We start from the raw sequence: 16868 nt of genomic DNA, 5'->3' as shown, positions 1-16868 counted from the left end.
CCACTGAGCCATCTCCCCAGCCCCTCCAAATTGAAAAAAAAAAACTTTGTTTGATACAAAATAATAAATAAATAAGCAAATACTGGAATTCCCACTCTGTTGCTTATCCCTGCATATCTTTGGGCCTCTCGTGTGACCGCTCTCTGCACTGTTTTTCTTTTCCCATTAAATAAAGGCATCAAGAGAGGCTGAGCTGATGGCTCTCTGGGCTGGAGAGATGGCTCAGCAGCTAAGAGAATGTATCACTATGGCCGAGGACTCCAATCGGATTCCCAACACTGACCTTAGATGCCTTACAACCACCCCTAAATTTAGCTCCATGGGATGGGATTCTCTCTCTCTCTCTCTCTCTCTCTCTCTCTCTCTCTCTCCTGGCTGCCAAGGTTACCTGAACTCATGTGTAAATACTCACATACATTCACTCATAATTTAAAATTAAAAAAAAAATGATCTTTTAAAAAGAGAGACCAGGCACAAATTTACCTTTTCACTGAAGAGCTAGCCTGAAATCAACACACTCCAAAGAACCATGTCAGCAGTATATGCTCCCAGTAGTGGAGGTAGAATTTGAACCCAGGTCTGTTTGATTCCTGATGTCATGTTCTTCCCACAATTTACCAGGGATTTTGCCATGATGATAACATGATTGAGGATGTGAGGGATCAGGAGGAAAGAAAGTAGAGAAGAAACCACAATCAGGGTGGGTGGGAGAATGAGGAGGAAGATAAGGAGAGAGGGGAGGAAGAGGACAGGGGGAGGAGGAGGAGAGGGGAAGAAGGAGAGGGGAAAGAAGAGGGGAGTGGTGAGGAGGAAGAAAGAGGAAAGGAGAGGAGGGAAGAAGAGAGGAGGAGGAGGGGAGGAGGGGAAAAAGGAAGGAAAGAAAAAAAAACCGGAAGAAACCATAAACTAAAGATCTATTTCTTGTCTGGATTTTACCTCTTTAGGTAAGCATTGTTTGTTACAACCAAAACGGCTCAGAGAGCAGCCAGCCTTGTGTCTTTCTTTGCAGATGAGAGTGTAAACAAGTGTGTCTATACAGGTGGCACCTGGGACATGTTACATGCCACGAAGCTAGAACTCATCAGGTCTCCTGCCACTGATGTCATGTCCTTGCCTTGTGTCTAGGCACAGCCTATGTCCCACAGCAGTAGCGGAGAGGCAAGCACCAGGAGACCCTGTTCTTGTCCAGTGGTCCTTATCCCCGTTAATGGCCCATATATGTGCGTTTCTCTGCATGTGCAGATCCAGGACATTTATTCTACCGCTACATATCATTTCTAAGGCTCCTTAATCTGAGAGGTTATTAAGTTACACCCTCCACAAGTCACCATCTGCCTAGGGAATTTCCCTAGGGTTTGGGTCTCCTGGCACTCTTGGATTACACCAGTGTGGATGTCAATCCCTGAAGACACAATTTCAAAAACTCCCTGACTCTCAGCTTTACTCCAGCCCTCCTTTCCCCATTCCTTAGCCAAGTTTCTAGTGTTTTTAAGGAAAAGATGTAACAGTGGATGTCAGGAAATTAAGATACTTAAAGGATACTTCTTATGAGTCAGACCCCCTTCTAAGCATTGTCTGCAGTGGCTCAAACAAGCTCCATAATAGCCTGTGGTAGATTAGTAGAGGGTCTGGTCCTAGTCATATTCCCAGGAAGTTTATACCCATGATGCAGATTGGTGAAGTTAACTGACATAATCAGACGCTTTTGCTTTTTATTTTTAATTATACACATGCATGTGTGACTGTGTAGGTATATGGGCATGAGTGTTGGAGCCCTTGGAAGCCATTGGTTAGAGCTGTACTTATAAGTGACTGTGAGCCACCCAATGTTGGTGTTGGGAATTGAACCTGCAAGGGCAGGACAGGTTCTTAACTTCTAAGTCATCTCTCCAGCCTCACTTGTGACATCTGACAAAACCAAATTAGGGGTGTTAAAAACAAGACTCACTTAGACCAAAAGATGTCCTTCTCAGTAAAACCCAAGACCCTAACACTCTTGGCTTTGCTCTCTGTAGCTGCTTGTTTTAGCCAAATCTCTCCATAGTTGCTACAATCAACAGCCCTGGGGGCTAAAGCATCATTGATTTGTGTATTCACAGGCTCTTCTGGCAACCTGGTCCCCAAAATCTTCCATCCCCACCCTTGGGCACAATGGCAGTGACCCCACCCTAGTGCTTGAACTACCCTCTGGCCTGCTGAGCTTAGGGTAGCCTTTGCTCCCCATGCATTTGGTTCCTGGATTCTGGTTCTTGGCTAACGGATCTACATCAAACTATCTGATCCTCACCTCTTGACTCAGCTCCTGGTCCAGTTTAGGGACATACCTAGACCACTCCTTGCTCAATGCCACCCCTCTGTGCCTACAGGAAGAGGTTTGGACAGTGGAGAAAAAAAAAACACGTATGTTTGGAACCTCAGCATCTGGAAGCTTCTAGCCAGGATGCATTGTGGAAACTCTGTAGGAAGATACACCATTGCACACACACCCACTGATACAAGGCTTCCCGAGAAAGGGAGTGGGAACCCTGCATACAGACAAGGGAAACTTGGAGACCCATAACGGACGTAAGATGGTTCCAGATGCTCAGATAAGGAGCTTGTCTGAGGATCAGTGCTCAGTGGATGCAAGCAGAGACTTCTCTGTGAGCTCAGAAAAGCTTTACAGAATCCCTGGCGTGGCTCTGGGCTTCTCAAGCTCTGCTCAAGACCTACATGTGGTTCACAAAGCCATCTCTGCTAAGTCGCAACCTACGTGCCCCATCCCTGACCAGATACTTGCCAGCCTAAGTAACTAATTAGAAATACAGTACCAATTTCCAAGGATATGTGTGTGTGTGTTGAACCACTATTTTGTTTTAAATAATGTAATATGTGCATATATTTAAGGCTCACTTAATCTCCAAAGAGTGACCATGTGCCAACAAGTGTTTTAAACATTTTATATATAGATGAAATCTCATGTGTATATGCCTGTTTCTCATTTAAATAGATCTTACATAAATTTACATAAATCTCTATACATAAGCCCACCCACACACGTAAGTGACACTAAGTTATTACATAGGGACTATACTAATAACTGTCATAAAACTACAATATAATGACATATATGGGTAAGATCTCAAACACATATATATGAAAACTTCATTTAAATCATTAGACAGTAACTGGATGCTAGCAACTGTTCTGCATATATTTGTAGTCATCTTTATATGGATCTCATATTTAAATGGCATTTAATGATTTAAAGTTGCTAAATGCTCACAGCTATTTCATATATGCAATTTAGTCTTATGTTAATGCCACATATGTTAAATACCTATATGTCACACAGAAATGCATACCTGTGCACATCTGTGGATATGACATGTGCCTCTCTGTGTGTGTATCTGTCTATCTGTCTGTCTTTATGTCTGTTATCTTCCTAGCACCACCAGCAGTATTGCTGCCCTTGGGCTAAGCAGGACCACATATTCCAGTGCCTGTGTGGCCAGGCTCAGTTGAGTTCCTGCAATATCACTCATCTCTGTATAACCCTCCCGTATCACAAGTCCTAGAGTGTTCCCCATCTTAGTTGGGGCCTGTTCCAACTAGTCACTGCTGAAGCTCAAGTCCCAGACATCCCTGACCTTGACCCCTCTCTCTCCTCACAACCAACCTGCCTGCAAATCCTTGAATCAAAGCTCCCTCAAGAGTGCAGCAAGGCCATCCCAACTCTTCTACCACCGTCGTTGCTTCTGCCCTTTGCTTTTCTGCTTTTTGTAGAGGAGAAAAATCTATGAAACCACAAGTCGGTCCAGGCAGAGCCTTCCTGAGCCCTACAGGGTTTCTGACTCACTTGATGTTAAAGTTCAAACCCTCATTAATATCCACAAGCCCTCTAAGGTGTCTCTTACAGGAGACACACACACACACACACACACACATCACTGCTTGCAAGAGTCTGATGAATTCTAGCTGTGCTTGTGTACCCAGCATCGTTGGAAGGGGCAGTAAGAGGATTTCTCTAATGAAAACTATAGAACTCGCGAGTGCACATGCATGGTAGGGAAAGAAGGTGGGGGTTGGGGGCCAGGGAGGAAGGAAGGAGAGGCAGAGAGACTGAGAAGGAATAAAAGAAAAGCCTACCCGCCTTCCTTCTCATCTTGTGAAGAGGATGACATAATTGGAAACGTTTGTAGTGGACAGACTCCCGATAAGGGGCAGATGAGGAATGGAGTAGGTAGGGGGTTAATAACACAGTCCACCCGGCAATTCCGTGGGCTGTCCAGTCTAAAACTCAAAAAAATTCCAACAGAATATGACATAAACATCTCTAAGGTTCAAAGAAGAAACTCCCATCCAAGCACATTGCCAGTTCAGCTCGTAAGATCTTTCCTGTTCTCCCCATCAAACTAGACAAATCAGAGGACAATCAGTGATGGTGAGAGAAGTCTTAATCTTGAATAAGTTGGGAGCAATACATCTAAAATGCATCATGGTTAGTTACCACAGATGGCAGCTGAGTCTGTGCTTGTGACTGTAGAACTATCACCCATGAGACAGGAAGGTGCTGAAGCCCACCAGGACTTCATTCAGGATCAGAGGACTGCTCTCTCATTAAGCATACCTAAAGGACCCCCAAAAGGCAATAAAAGTTGCTTTTCCAGGGACAGGGGCTATAGCTCAATTGGTAGACTGTTTGCTTTGCATGCAGTAAGTCCCAGGTTCAATCCCCAGTACTTCATAAAGGTATGACAGTGCACATCTGTAGCCCAGCTCTTGGGAGATAGAAAGACAGGGTCATCCTTGCCTATAAAGTAAGCTTTTATAAAGGGGCTGTTATAGTCTGATCTCTGCTTATTCACTGCACTGTCCATCTTCCAGTTGATATGTGTGGCTGGGGAGGGAGGTGCAGCCACATTATTTTCTTGTCCTGGTAGGGAAAGCAACTCTTTCCATAAAATATCACAGCAAAGTAACCCAAGAGACAGTCTGAGCCACCAAGGTTACTTACAAAACTTCCACAAGGTTTCACCATCTTCCAGCAGGAAGACAGAAAGTTGAAAGCACAGAACTGTCCAGGTTTGATCTGGATCCCTTCCTTATCATGAATAGTCTTGGGAACTGAGAGAAAATAGGCACTAAGACCAACAGTGATCGCCATCAAGAGGTGACACCAAAGGGAAGGGGAAAGTGGCTTTGGAAGCATCCTGATAGCTCCAGGCTGGTTAGCATGTGCACACTAAAAGGCAGCACCGTGGAATTTGAGTACTTCTCATCTCCAAGTACATTTGTGATGCTATAAGAATGGTTCTTCTCTACACCATGATGACATTTCAGGATAGAGGATCTGAGTCTTCTACTCATCTTATTACCTCTGCAGCTCCCTACACAGAGCAGGGGGGCGGGGCTCCACCTATAGAGCTGCAATGAAAGCTGAATGAAAGATTAATGAATTGCAGACAAGTGGACAGTAGAATAGACAGGTGGATGGGTACATGAATGGATGAACAGATGGAAATGTAGGTGAGTGGATGGATAAAAATATGTAAGTGACAGTGGGCTAAATGGATGAACAGATGAAAGGCTTGTAATAGGCAGATAAATGGGTAGGTGGATAGATGAATGGACAGATATGCAGATGGATGGATGGATGGATGGATGGATGGATGGATGGACTGACAGATGTACAAATGGATATATAAATGGATAAAGAGCTGGAGAGTGGGAATGGATAGATAGGCAGGTAATATAAATCTCTTACTCAGAATTCCATTATCACAAAACCCTTGAAGACTTCTGATACTACCTCTGCACCCTTCCCCCATATGTGAGGCCATGCATGCTTTGGAGGGACCCCCTCCATTTGCCTCTTCCAAGAGTCATGCTGTAACAGACAAAGCAACAAGATTCTGGGTATGGAAAGACTTTGTCCACAGTGACAGACATCACTGTTGACCATGAACTGTATAAGACAGAGTTCTGTGGATATTTATCTGCTGAGGATGGGGACTATAATATTATAAAGCATGGCGGGCGGGCAAGGAATGTCATGGAAGAGATAAATGTGACGTCAGCTCCCTGAAAAAATGTCCCCTCCATTCTAATGTCCTCTGGCATCCAAATGTTGCCCCTCTATACAAGTGACATTTCAAGCCAGACCTGGATGGAGTAGCCAGGGCTGCCAACAACCCTAGCACACCTCCAAGGTCCCAGAAACTCCTCTATGTTGAAACCACAGAACCCATTTGTGAATTCTACAGATAGATCACCAAAGGGATAGGGGTGGGGTGGGGACACAAACAAACGGAGACAAAGTTTCAATCTTTTTATTCAAAGCAGCTTCTCACAATGTATAAATACTGCATATTAGCACACATGAAAAATACAACTTCTAAGGCACCCAGAAATATGTTCATATACGTTACAGGACCATTCACAAAGAGCGGACGATTTGCTCCAGACAGTCAGCATTTGATAAATCAGATTATTACCCTCAGTACTGCACCCAGTTTGGGGAAAATATTTACAACGTGGAGAATGGACCAGCTAAACCTGCATATAACGCTATGAAGGACTCATACTTACAAGGATCCGGAACTAAAGACCTTCCCGTGAAAATCTGGCAAGAAAAAGAAAATGAGCAACCTAACCTGCAAAGGTATCCGTGGATTTTGGTGTGTTTGCTACATCCGTGATCCAACCCAGAAACTCCCAGGGTGAGCTGGATATGTTTTTGGTAGCCTGCTTCAGTATCCGAAGTTTGGTAATAAGCCTTACCAGTAGAATACCACTTCTTTAACGTCAGTCTTCTGGATTAGTTAAGAGGCCAATGACATCATCGTGAATGGGGATGAAAATGGGGTGACCCATGGTGGGGGCACCGGGGAACATTCTTGCTCTACTAAGCAGGAAGTGGGATGGCTTGATGAGAAACTAAAGAGATGGACATCTGGCAGTCACACAGGATGTACTACCGAAGACCTAGCTGCAAAACTTCAGCTGGAGGCCCACGTGCAAATGGAAGAGACCGTGGTTAGATACCTGGAGGGATCCCTGACCTCCGTTTTATAATGGGATAAATGAAAACTTAAGGCTATACAAGCAGAAACACCCACCTGAGATACTAAGTTCCCATCTCAGAAACTCTTCCTTCAGAGCCTTTTCAAGAGATATTCAACTTCTCTGCATGGCAAGTCAGGGAGCATGAGTTTGGGGGTGGGAGGAACCAAGGGTTCCTCTGTGCCATGAAACTCACACATCTGGACGCAGATGTGCCTACAGCTTATGAAACTCATGTTTGGTTGGAATAATGGAATCTTTGGTCCTTGGTTTTATGAAAGGCAATTATTTTTCACAATCTAGCTAACGTAGACATTAGAAAATAACTTCAAGCTGGGACTAATGGCACAATGGTAAGTTAAAGACTAGATGGAGAACTCAACACCCTCTGAATATCCTGGAGTCGGTAAGCTCCCACATCAGACTAGATGTCGGGGTAAGGAGGGTGAGGCAAACCCAGAGACATAAGACTGAAGCTTCACTTCAGACATCAAGTCTTCTGACTGACACATGCCAATCTTAATCCCAAAGGCTGAGAAAGTGACTTTGGACACTTCCTAGAGATGGACCACATGCTAAGCCACATAGCCCTAAATGCAAGATCCTATTTCGAGGGTTGGTAAGGAGAATCAGCTGGCACCTACCAAAAGATATTACAACTTGATTTTTGAGACTTAACTCTACCTTCTGTGATTTTTGCGCCATGGAAACAGCCCTGGACAAACCAGGACACCGGCTGTTCCCTCTCTGTAGCTACAGTACCTTCATCCAGCACACTCTACCCTAGTATGGCTTGACACACACTTCCTCACAGAAACGCCAAGGACATATGGTGATGCCGATGATGGAACAGAAACTGACTCCAGATTGTCTACACAGCAAGACTCTTATGTAAACTTTGTTAACATCTCTCAGAGAGCACGGACTTTAGCTACCCTGGGGTCCCCAGCAGGGTCAGGAGCAGGAAATGTCATTTGTTTAGAACAAATGATGAGTTAGCAGCCCTCCCTGTCATCATCCCTCAACCATACTACTAGAATGAAAGTGGCTCAAGAAAGCCTACCCTCGGTCCAGTCTTATGGCCAAAGACATTCGCCGAGGACTCCACCTGGTCCCTGCCGCCATCAGCTCCTCCCACCACTCTCTTCAGATCAGCCATGAGCGACTTACAGACTGCACTGAGCCCACCAGCATGGCTTACTTGAAGGAAACAACCCGTATTACCCTTTTAATTAATTAATTATATTATTATTATTTTTGCAACAAGCTTAAGGCTCTTTTCCGAACTCCATCAACTGCCACACAGTGAGACTTTATGGGGGGGAGGGGGTAAGATCTTGAACTACACGTGTAGTTTTGAAAGGTCAGAAGGATTATTGAACCTAATGGTAAGGCTTATTCACAAATTCAATACATTTTCAAATTAGATTTCAAACGCAATGACTTCTAGAGAAAAAGAAAATTGACTTGATTTCTTAATAATGTAAGACTATCTGATTTTAAATTTAAAAAATTAAAAAAAAACAAAACATTGGCACCAAACCAATATGAGATATATTCTTCCCCCCACTGAAGGAAAAAGTGATATTAATGGAAAAGATTGCCTAAAACGCATGTCCTAATTTACCACAGAAATATAAAAGTTTATATTCTGAAAATATATTTACTGTATTAAAGTCTATAAGCATTTCAACCAAAACCTGCAGAAAGGATGATGTGACAATTAGCAACAACAAAAAACACACATGCAAGACAACCCCCGCCCCGCCCCAAAGATATATCTACAAAACCAAAGTGTACATTTCCAAGATTTTACAAAACCATTTACAGGGAATAAAATAAAATACTCAAGAAATCTCATGTGGAGTCTTAAATACTGTGTATATTAGTGAGGGCATCTTGGCTCATACATACAACAGATCTCAGTATCTTAATAAAGAAACACAGAAGAGACGCAAGCCTTCCTTCTAAACGTCCCCGTAGGAAGATTGGTGGATGTCTCTATTTTTAATTTTTATTTTTTACAAAAAAAAAAAAAAAAACAAAACTTCAACAGAAACTAGATTGAAAAAGAGTGGGGATAGAACTAAATTCCAAACTTAAAAAAAAAAAAAAAGAGAGAGAGAGAGAGAATTATTTTTTTACAAACCCTTTAAGGGGATTTTGGAAACCAGCAGTTAGTAGTGAGGGATATGACTCAGCCTTCAGTCAAGGCTATTTGTAAAAGAGGGATTGGGAGATTTAAATCTGCCTTGCCCAGTGTCTCCTGCCATTATTTTCCCATCCTCAGGTTGAACTTCAGTCAGGGAAATCATCTTTTCCGGCTTCTGAGAGGACATTTCCGTTTGATTTATGTCACAGAGTAAGATTTTACGTCATTTCCCCGTTTTCCCCCAGTCCCCGCCTTTCTCTGCATCCGTGTTTCCCTCAGACTACCTCTGCCCAGCAAAGGGTCACCTGAAAAGAACACCCACCTTAGGTGGTGGCTTCCCAGAGCTGAGGTGGTCTGGCCATCTTAACTATAACTCTTCAAAAGTCGCCTGGGACCGCCGGAGCACTTAACCCCAGCCGGGTCCTATGGGAGCTGCCACCACCAAGGTTGTGGTAAACAGAGGAGAGTCTCAAATGGCTTGCTAGAGGGAACCCTGACTCAGAAGAGGAAGCCTCTACCTCTCACTCATAGCTGCCCTTCCAAATTCAATAGGGACACATACACCAGGCCTGCAAAGACCATCTAAAATTCCTCAAAAGATTTACTCGGGCCCTAGGAAAGGGTAGTAGGAAAAGGAACAAGGAGAATAACAGGTCAAGCAAAAGGACCTCATGGGAGGAGAGAGGACACTGGGGTACAAAGTAAAAGATGAGAGAGCCAGCACCCTACCGCAATAAAGCTTTGGGGGTAACCTGGATGCAACCACTGAATTCTCCATCCCAGCTCAATCTGCTATATGTGGGTCACCTGGATTCCAACTCCACACTACCCAAACAGCCAGCCGGAAAATACCAACTCCCATGGTTCGGCCAGCCCAGTAAGTTGACTAAATGCCTTGTGTCCAAGTGGCAGAGCTACCTCCTTCCAACAGACGGAACACAGTCTTTAAAAACAAGCAGTGTGAATCCCACCTCAGAAATGGTCAGCGTCTACCTCAGTCATCACAGATCCTCAGTATGTTCAGAAGTGTGGCGCCCATCAAATGGCCAAGAGAGAAAGCATATCTGGTTGTATGCTCAGGAGTCAAAGATGACTGCTGATCACAGGAATTTCTAAACATCCCGTGCTATTTCTAGAGAGAACCCTGACAACTTGCTTCCCTACGGACAAAACTGGCTTGACCAGAAGCTAATCAGAAAGGTTTGGGGGAGGTGGTTCCTATAGAGGAGGGAGCGATATGAAAGAGTTACTCAGACATGTAAAGAACAGGAGATGTCTTAAGGGTGTGGGGTTAAGCGTACAAGGAGCTCATCCCAGCAGAGAAGGGACAAGAGGCTCAGGCTCCTTAATTCTCTACACCCCAGTCAGTCCACAGCTCCTACAGTGTTCTATAGGGACTCCAGGGGACCACATGCTTCAATTCCATATTCCTGTGACCAAATACAGCCAAGGTGACTGTACTCTCAAGCTCCCCATGGCCAAGGTGGCACAGGCTGGTGGAGAATAGGGACTTAAACTCTTTTCTTCCTGAACCCTTCTGAGCTCTAAAGCATTTCTAGAGAGCAAAGCAAGGTCATTCTAAGGCCCACAAAGCCAAGTGCGTACGTATGGGAGCCATTTTCTAGAGCCAGGTCACTAATTCTCATGCAAACGTTCAGCTGTCTGCATAGTTCCAAGCTTAGGGCCATGTATCCCTCCCACTTGTGACTGGGGCAGCTATTCCCATTCAAGGGCAGCCAAAGAACCATCTCTACTTTTGCAGCCCACCTCCCCTCCACAAGCTGTGCAGACTCTGCGCTGTAGCCCTGCTGTCACCAAGGAAGGGCTGAGAAAGGCTGGGAAACTCAGAGGGAATTGAAGAGAAAGAACAGTGGTCAAGGTTGTAATCCATCTAGAACTAGCCTGGAACCCCGTGCCCCACGGTCTAATTTTCTCTAAGCACGTGATCTCAAATAGGTGTGAGGTCCCAATCCCAACGAGTCCCTTCCATTTCCCATCTCTTCATCAACTCACACTCAACACCCAACCCCCTGCCCCCTGCAGACTTCAACTGGATGACATAAAGTCAGCTACTGGAGGCTCCAGTAGGCTAGGGCCAGTGGGGCAAGGAGACCTACATGCTGGATAAGGCTTTCCTCGTATTCTCTCAGCTTAAAAAAAAAAAGTAAAGATTTATTGTTCAGGTTTGGACTGTAAAGAAACTCCTAAGACTGAGTTTTCTTTCTCAACACCCCCAGAAGTCCAACCAAGACAGTAACGTTCATATGGAAGGAAAAGTCTTGGAAATCTAAGTTCACTTATTTATCCTAGAGAAAAAAAAAAGTCTCACCCTAGGCAATATATCATCCTAAAGATGGGCTGCTCGCCATCCCTTCCTAACATCACGAATTTAGGGACGGGGCTGACACAGAGTCCACCATTCTCCTGAATGACAGAGACTTAAGAGAGAAAATGCCACCATGACTTGTCCTTGAAGATTAGAGAACTAGCATTCTGTCACATGAGCCGCACACAGAGGGCCTGGCACAGGCTTGTGCCTTTAAAAGAATCCCTTCTCTTCTCTCTTTCCACGTGGCTCACCGCAAGAACGAACGCACCAAACGGCGTGCACCTTGAATAGTATTTGGTCCAGGGTGGTATGAAAATAAGATCTGTGTGAACAATAGACTTCATAATATATAAACAAAAATAAATAAATAAAATAAACCCAAATAAAGAAAAAAATTTCCTAGTAAGTCATGTTCTTCTGTTTTTTGTTTTTTTTGCAAAACTAGCTTTACATATAATACACATAAATTATCAGAATTTCCACTTACACGTTGTTTTAAAAATATATATTTAACAAAATGTTTCTAAATGTACAATATCTGGGTTTGTAAATCACTCAGTTGGGTATTAAGACCAAGCCCTAAGAGTCACACCGAGTTGCATTGGAGAGAAGACTGAAGCCAGGCTTATGTAGTCAAGAGCTTACCGCACGCTCGTTGGTCTGCGGGTTCCCTAAGACGATTGTTCCCTGGTCCCAGATCACATAACCAGAGAACTGTGATGGCCTCATCTCCAAGTTGGAGGCACTGTGTAGACACACACTGAGTCGGGAGGCTGAGGGAGGTTGGTCTTCCCCCTTCTGGACCAAGGTAGGAGAGTTTCAGCTAGTGGGGGAAAGGTCGACAGGGCCTGGCGGAGCGCTTAGAAGATGGATCCCTGGAAGGCTCTATGGCTGGCTGGGACAGGGTGTACAGGGAGGCCAAGGGTGCTGCGTTTGCCACCTTTACACAAAATCAAACCAATGAGGAACAACCGAAGGGCACGAGGAATGGATACAACCGTAGGTGTGAAGACACACCCCGACAAACTCTTGGCTAGGGTGGACCCTGGGCTCCGATGGTAGAAACACACAGGGCCCGGCTGGGAGTCTGAGACCCTTGAGCAAGTGGGGGCAGGTGAGCCGGGGCCCTTCAGACTTCATAGATTTTGTCCTGCAGATAGCTGAACAGGGAGTCCAGGCCCTTGGAGGAGCTCCAGAGCTGCTTCAGCATGACGCACTCCTTCTCGTTCACCTCCTCCAGCACTGACTTCAGGAAGCTTCGGACCAGGCATTTGGACTCCTCCAAAACCTGGAGAGAAATGCATGCTGGGTTAGCTCGCCCTGGGGCTGAGAACTGTCCTGAGGTTCACCACTTCGGGTGGTCGGGGTGTTGAGCCTGTTACCATGAGATGGCTATGGGAGAAAAGCATGGTACTCGGGGGCCTTGCCTAAGGTGACATATGATCAGTACTCTGTGTGTGTGTGTGTGTGTGTGTGTGTTTACAGGAGCACAGGTGACTCAAATGCTCTTCATCTATTTTATGAGACAGGATCTCTCACTGAATCTAGTGCTTACAGACAGGGTAGACTGGATAGCTGGTGAGCTCATCATCTACCTGCCTTTTCCTTCCCAACACTGGTTCACACATTGTATATGTATATGTATATGTATATGTATATGTATATGTATATACACATATGTGTGTGTGTATATATTCCTTCTCAGCACAGGTTCACATGTATATGTATATGTTATGTATATGTACACACACATATGTGTGTGTATATATTCCTTCCCAGCACAGGTTCTCATATATACATATATACACATACATACACACACAGACACACACACACACACATACACACACACACACACACACATATATATATATACATACACACACAAATATATATACACACACATATAAATATGTGTGTAAATATATATTGTGTGTGTATGTATACGTATACACACATATTATACATATAGTTTCTGGAATATCAATCGCAGGTCTCCATGCTTACACAACAATCACTTTGCCCACGGTGCTGAGTCCACACAGCCTCTTGGTGCTATTTGCCTATGGGTTTCATGACCAAGTTTGCAAACCATTTTTTTGACCCGGCCCCATGGATGATGAACAGAGTCATTTTCATGACCTGTCACAGGAAGAATACCCAAACCCAAGGGTCCCTGTGAACACAGAACGAGGTGATGAGCTGATCTAATAATGGTCGTTGGAGTACCCACAGGATGCTCCTTTAGGCTCAGCTGTTAACAGTGGTGGTCACTGCAGTCCAGGGTAACAAGGACCGTTAGCAGTCACCACCATAAGAAAGGTTGCAGCCTGTAACAATCGTGGCAGTGAATAATAACTGTGTAAATTGGAGAAATGAATAACACTGCACCATAGTAACGATTTTCAGCAAGCGCAGAAATGGTTGTGGTTAGGAGCAATAATAAACTTAGTAATCAACATAATACCCACACCAATGAGCAATGATGTAGTAAGATGGCAACGAGTTAGCTCACTAATACTAGAGAAATGAGTGCTAGTAATCATAGTGCTGAACAACAATAGTTGTAGCATTAAAACCGCACGAGATGAACAGGCTTCATGGACATATGTTTTTCTGATCTCTTTGGCTTCTCTAGTTCACACCTCAACCCCTACTGTAGATGAAGGAGGCAACATGGCCCAGGGCTGGATCATTCAACAGTAGCACAATAAGGAACTTCAATCTGGCTGATCCCCTGACCATGACAATGCCTCCCCAGGGGTCAATACACAGATTCTCATTGTTCTAAGTACTTTGAAACAGCCAAAGGCCAGGGGCAGACTTATAGGTGCCAGCCTTCTAGAAGGACCTTACACTCCAGCATAGACTGAGGCTGCTGGGTGGCAGGAGCATTTGCTTCTCATCCTGGAATCTTTCTCTCCTGAGGGCATCACCTCCAAAGACTGCAGGCATCACTCTGAGGGAGAGTCTTCTCTCAGGAAGTATCCTAAAGCTCCTGGGTCCATAGCACTGGTGGAGAAGTTTCTCCTGAGTGGGCCTTTCCTACAAACTGGTCCCCTCAGTGATCCTTGAAACAGCTGCTTCACCTGGGTGCTTCTCTTTCCCAGAGTGCAGACTACATTCCCCACAGCCGCTCAGGCCTGTCCAAACAGACATCCTCTGTGCAAACTGGCCACAGCCACTGCTTAGATGCCTCTGGACACCTAGACCTCCTGCCTCCTGCCTCCCATGCCCTGTTTGAGCTCTCCTCTCCCCTTGCCTCTCTCTGTGAAGTTGATCCTCAGGTGATTAAGCATGCCTGTTCACTTGGGAACATACGGTTTCCTGGCAAGATTTTCAGAGCTGAAACATGAAGAATCTCAGGGAAAGAGGGTGAGTAATTAGCCCAGCCAAGAGTTAAAAGAGGATCTACATAAAATCAGTAAGGTACAAGGTCCATATCAAGTGCACAGGCATCCTATGGAGACCACAATGAGCAGTACTCCTGTTGGGGTGCGCACACACAGTAGGTGTACAAAAAATGGCTGCTGAGAAGAGGTCGAGCAAATGCCCACATCACCAAGTGGGTGTCACAGCGGGATGGCTGTGGAGAGAGAAGGCATGTGAGGTCAAGGGTATGTCCTGCAGACCAGACCAGCAAGCACTCGGTTTCTCAAGGGCAAGAGTGCAGGACCTCCCCCAGTGTCCCACTGGGATCCACTAGAGCTGGCCCTGAGGCTCCATGGTTTAGCCTTTCTTCCCTCTTCCCACCGGAGAGTTCCCTCTTGTGCTCACTCTAGTCTGTCAAAACAAAACAAATACCACTTAATGAAACCCTAGCACCTCAGTGGAGGTGTGACTTGCCTCTCCTTTCCTGAATCTTTGGAGTCAAAAGAGGATATTTAGATGTGTCAAGCAGCAGGCTGGACAGAAGAAATCAAATACAGCGGCAGCCTGCCCTAGTCTCTTGTCCTGGGCGTCCCCACCCCTTGACCTGTGGCTTTGGTGATGTTGTGGGTGTTCAGGGCTTTCTCTCAACACCATGCTTGCTGTCCAAGAGTAGAAGCCTTTCCCGTGAACCCCTTCTGAGGGCATGGATAAGACTATGCCATATCCTGGGCTACCTCCTCTAACATGGGCATTCTGTACCAAGAGGCAGTAAATCTTACACTGCAGAAAACCCTTCACTGGCTCTGCAGGGCCCCAGGGAGGCTGCAGGGATGGCTCAGTCGTCACATAAGCATAAGTCTGATCCTCCAGAACCCATGTAAACTGCTGGGTATGGTGGTGCACACTTACACTAGCACTGGGTATGGTGGTGCACATTTGCACTTATACTAGCACTGGGTATGGTGGTGCATGCTCACACTAGCACTGGGTATGGTGGTAAACACTTGCACTAGCACTGGGTATGGTGGTGCACATTTGCACTTATACTAGCACTGGGTGTGGTGGTGCACACTTACACTAGCACTGGGTATAGTGGTACACATTTACACTAGCACTGGGTATAGTGGTATGCATTTACACTTACACTAGCACTGGGTATGGTGGTGCACATTTGCACTTACACTAGCACTGGATATGGCGGTGCACGCTCACACTAGCACTGGGTATGGTGGTACACACTTACACTAGCACTGGGTATGGTGGTGCACACTCGCACTGGATATGGTGGTGCACACTCACACTAGCGCTGGGTATGGGGTGCACACTTGCACTAGCACTGGATATGGGGGTGCACACTCAAACTAGTGCTGGGTATGGGGGTGCACACTTGCACTAGCACTGGGTATGGTGGTGCACATTTGCACTAGCACTGGGTATGGTGGTGTACATGCACTAGCACTGGGTATGGTGGTGCACATTTACACTAGCACGGGGTATGGTGGTGCACATTCACAATCCTAGCACTGGGGAAGTGGAGACAGAAGGATGGATTCTCTGGGTGGGGGTTCACAGGCCAGCCAGTTAAGCCAAATTAGCAAGCTGTAGGTTTTGTGAGAGGTCTTGTCTTAAGAGATAAGGTAGAGGTGACTTAGAGACTCCTAGTTGGCCTCAGGATTTTATCTGCATGTGTACGTGCGCGTGTACACACACACTCATACATGCAGCCATGTACACATACATACACATACATATACACATAGACATTAAACACACATATACATACATACTCACATACATACACACATGTACACACACATACACACTCACATATATACACACATGTACACACACACACATAAGCACACATACACACATGTACACACACATACATACACATACAAATGCATGTACACACACATACAAATGCACACAAACACACACTTGTACACACACACACCATCTATTCATGAC

The 16868-nt window shown here is 45.2% G+C and overlaps 1 protein-coding gene across 1 annotated transcript in view; it reads right to left on the bottom strand.

Moving 5' to 3' along the window:
- Positions 1 to 6296: 6296 nt before the first annotated feature.
- The window catches only part of Cdyl2 (chromodomain Y like 2), a 170343-nt gene continuing 159771 nt past the window's right edge, over positions 6297 to 16868 (bottom strand). The window contains exon 7 of the mRNA XM_021170904.3: positions 6297 to 12813. Within this exon, the coding sequence (XP_021026563.1) occupies positions 12655 to 12813 (159 nt within the window). The 3' untranslated portion in view covers positions 6297 to 12654. The remainder of the gene's footprint in view (positions 12814 to 16868) is intronic.

Source organism: Mus caroli, unplaced genomic scaffold, assembly GCF_978045245.1.
Source record: "Mus caroli unplaced genomic scaffold, Mus_caroli_1 scaffold_10, whole genome shotgun sequence".
In the NCBI taxonomy this organism is placed as follows: Eukaryota; Metazoa; Chordata; class Mammalia; order Rodentia; family Muridae; genus Mus; species Mus caroli.
The sequence above is the reverse complement of the archived record's forward strand: the minus strand, read 5'-3'. Positions and strand labels throughout refer to the sequence as shown.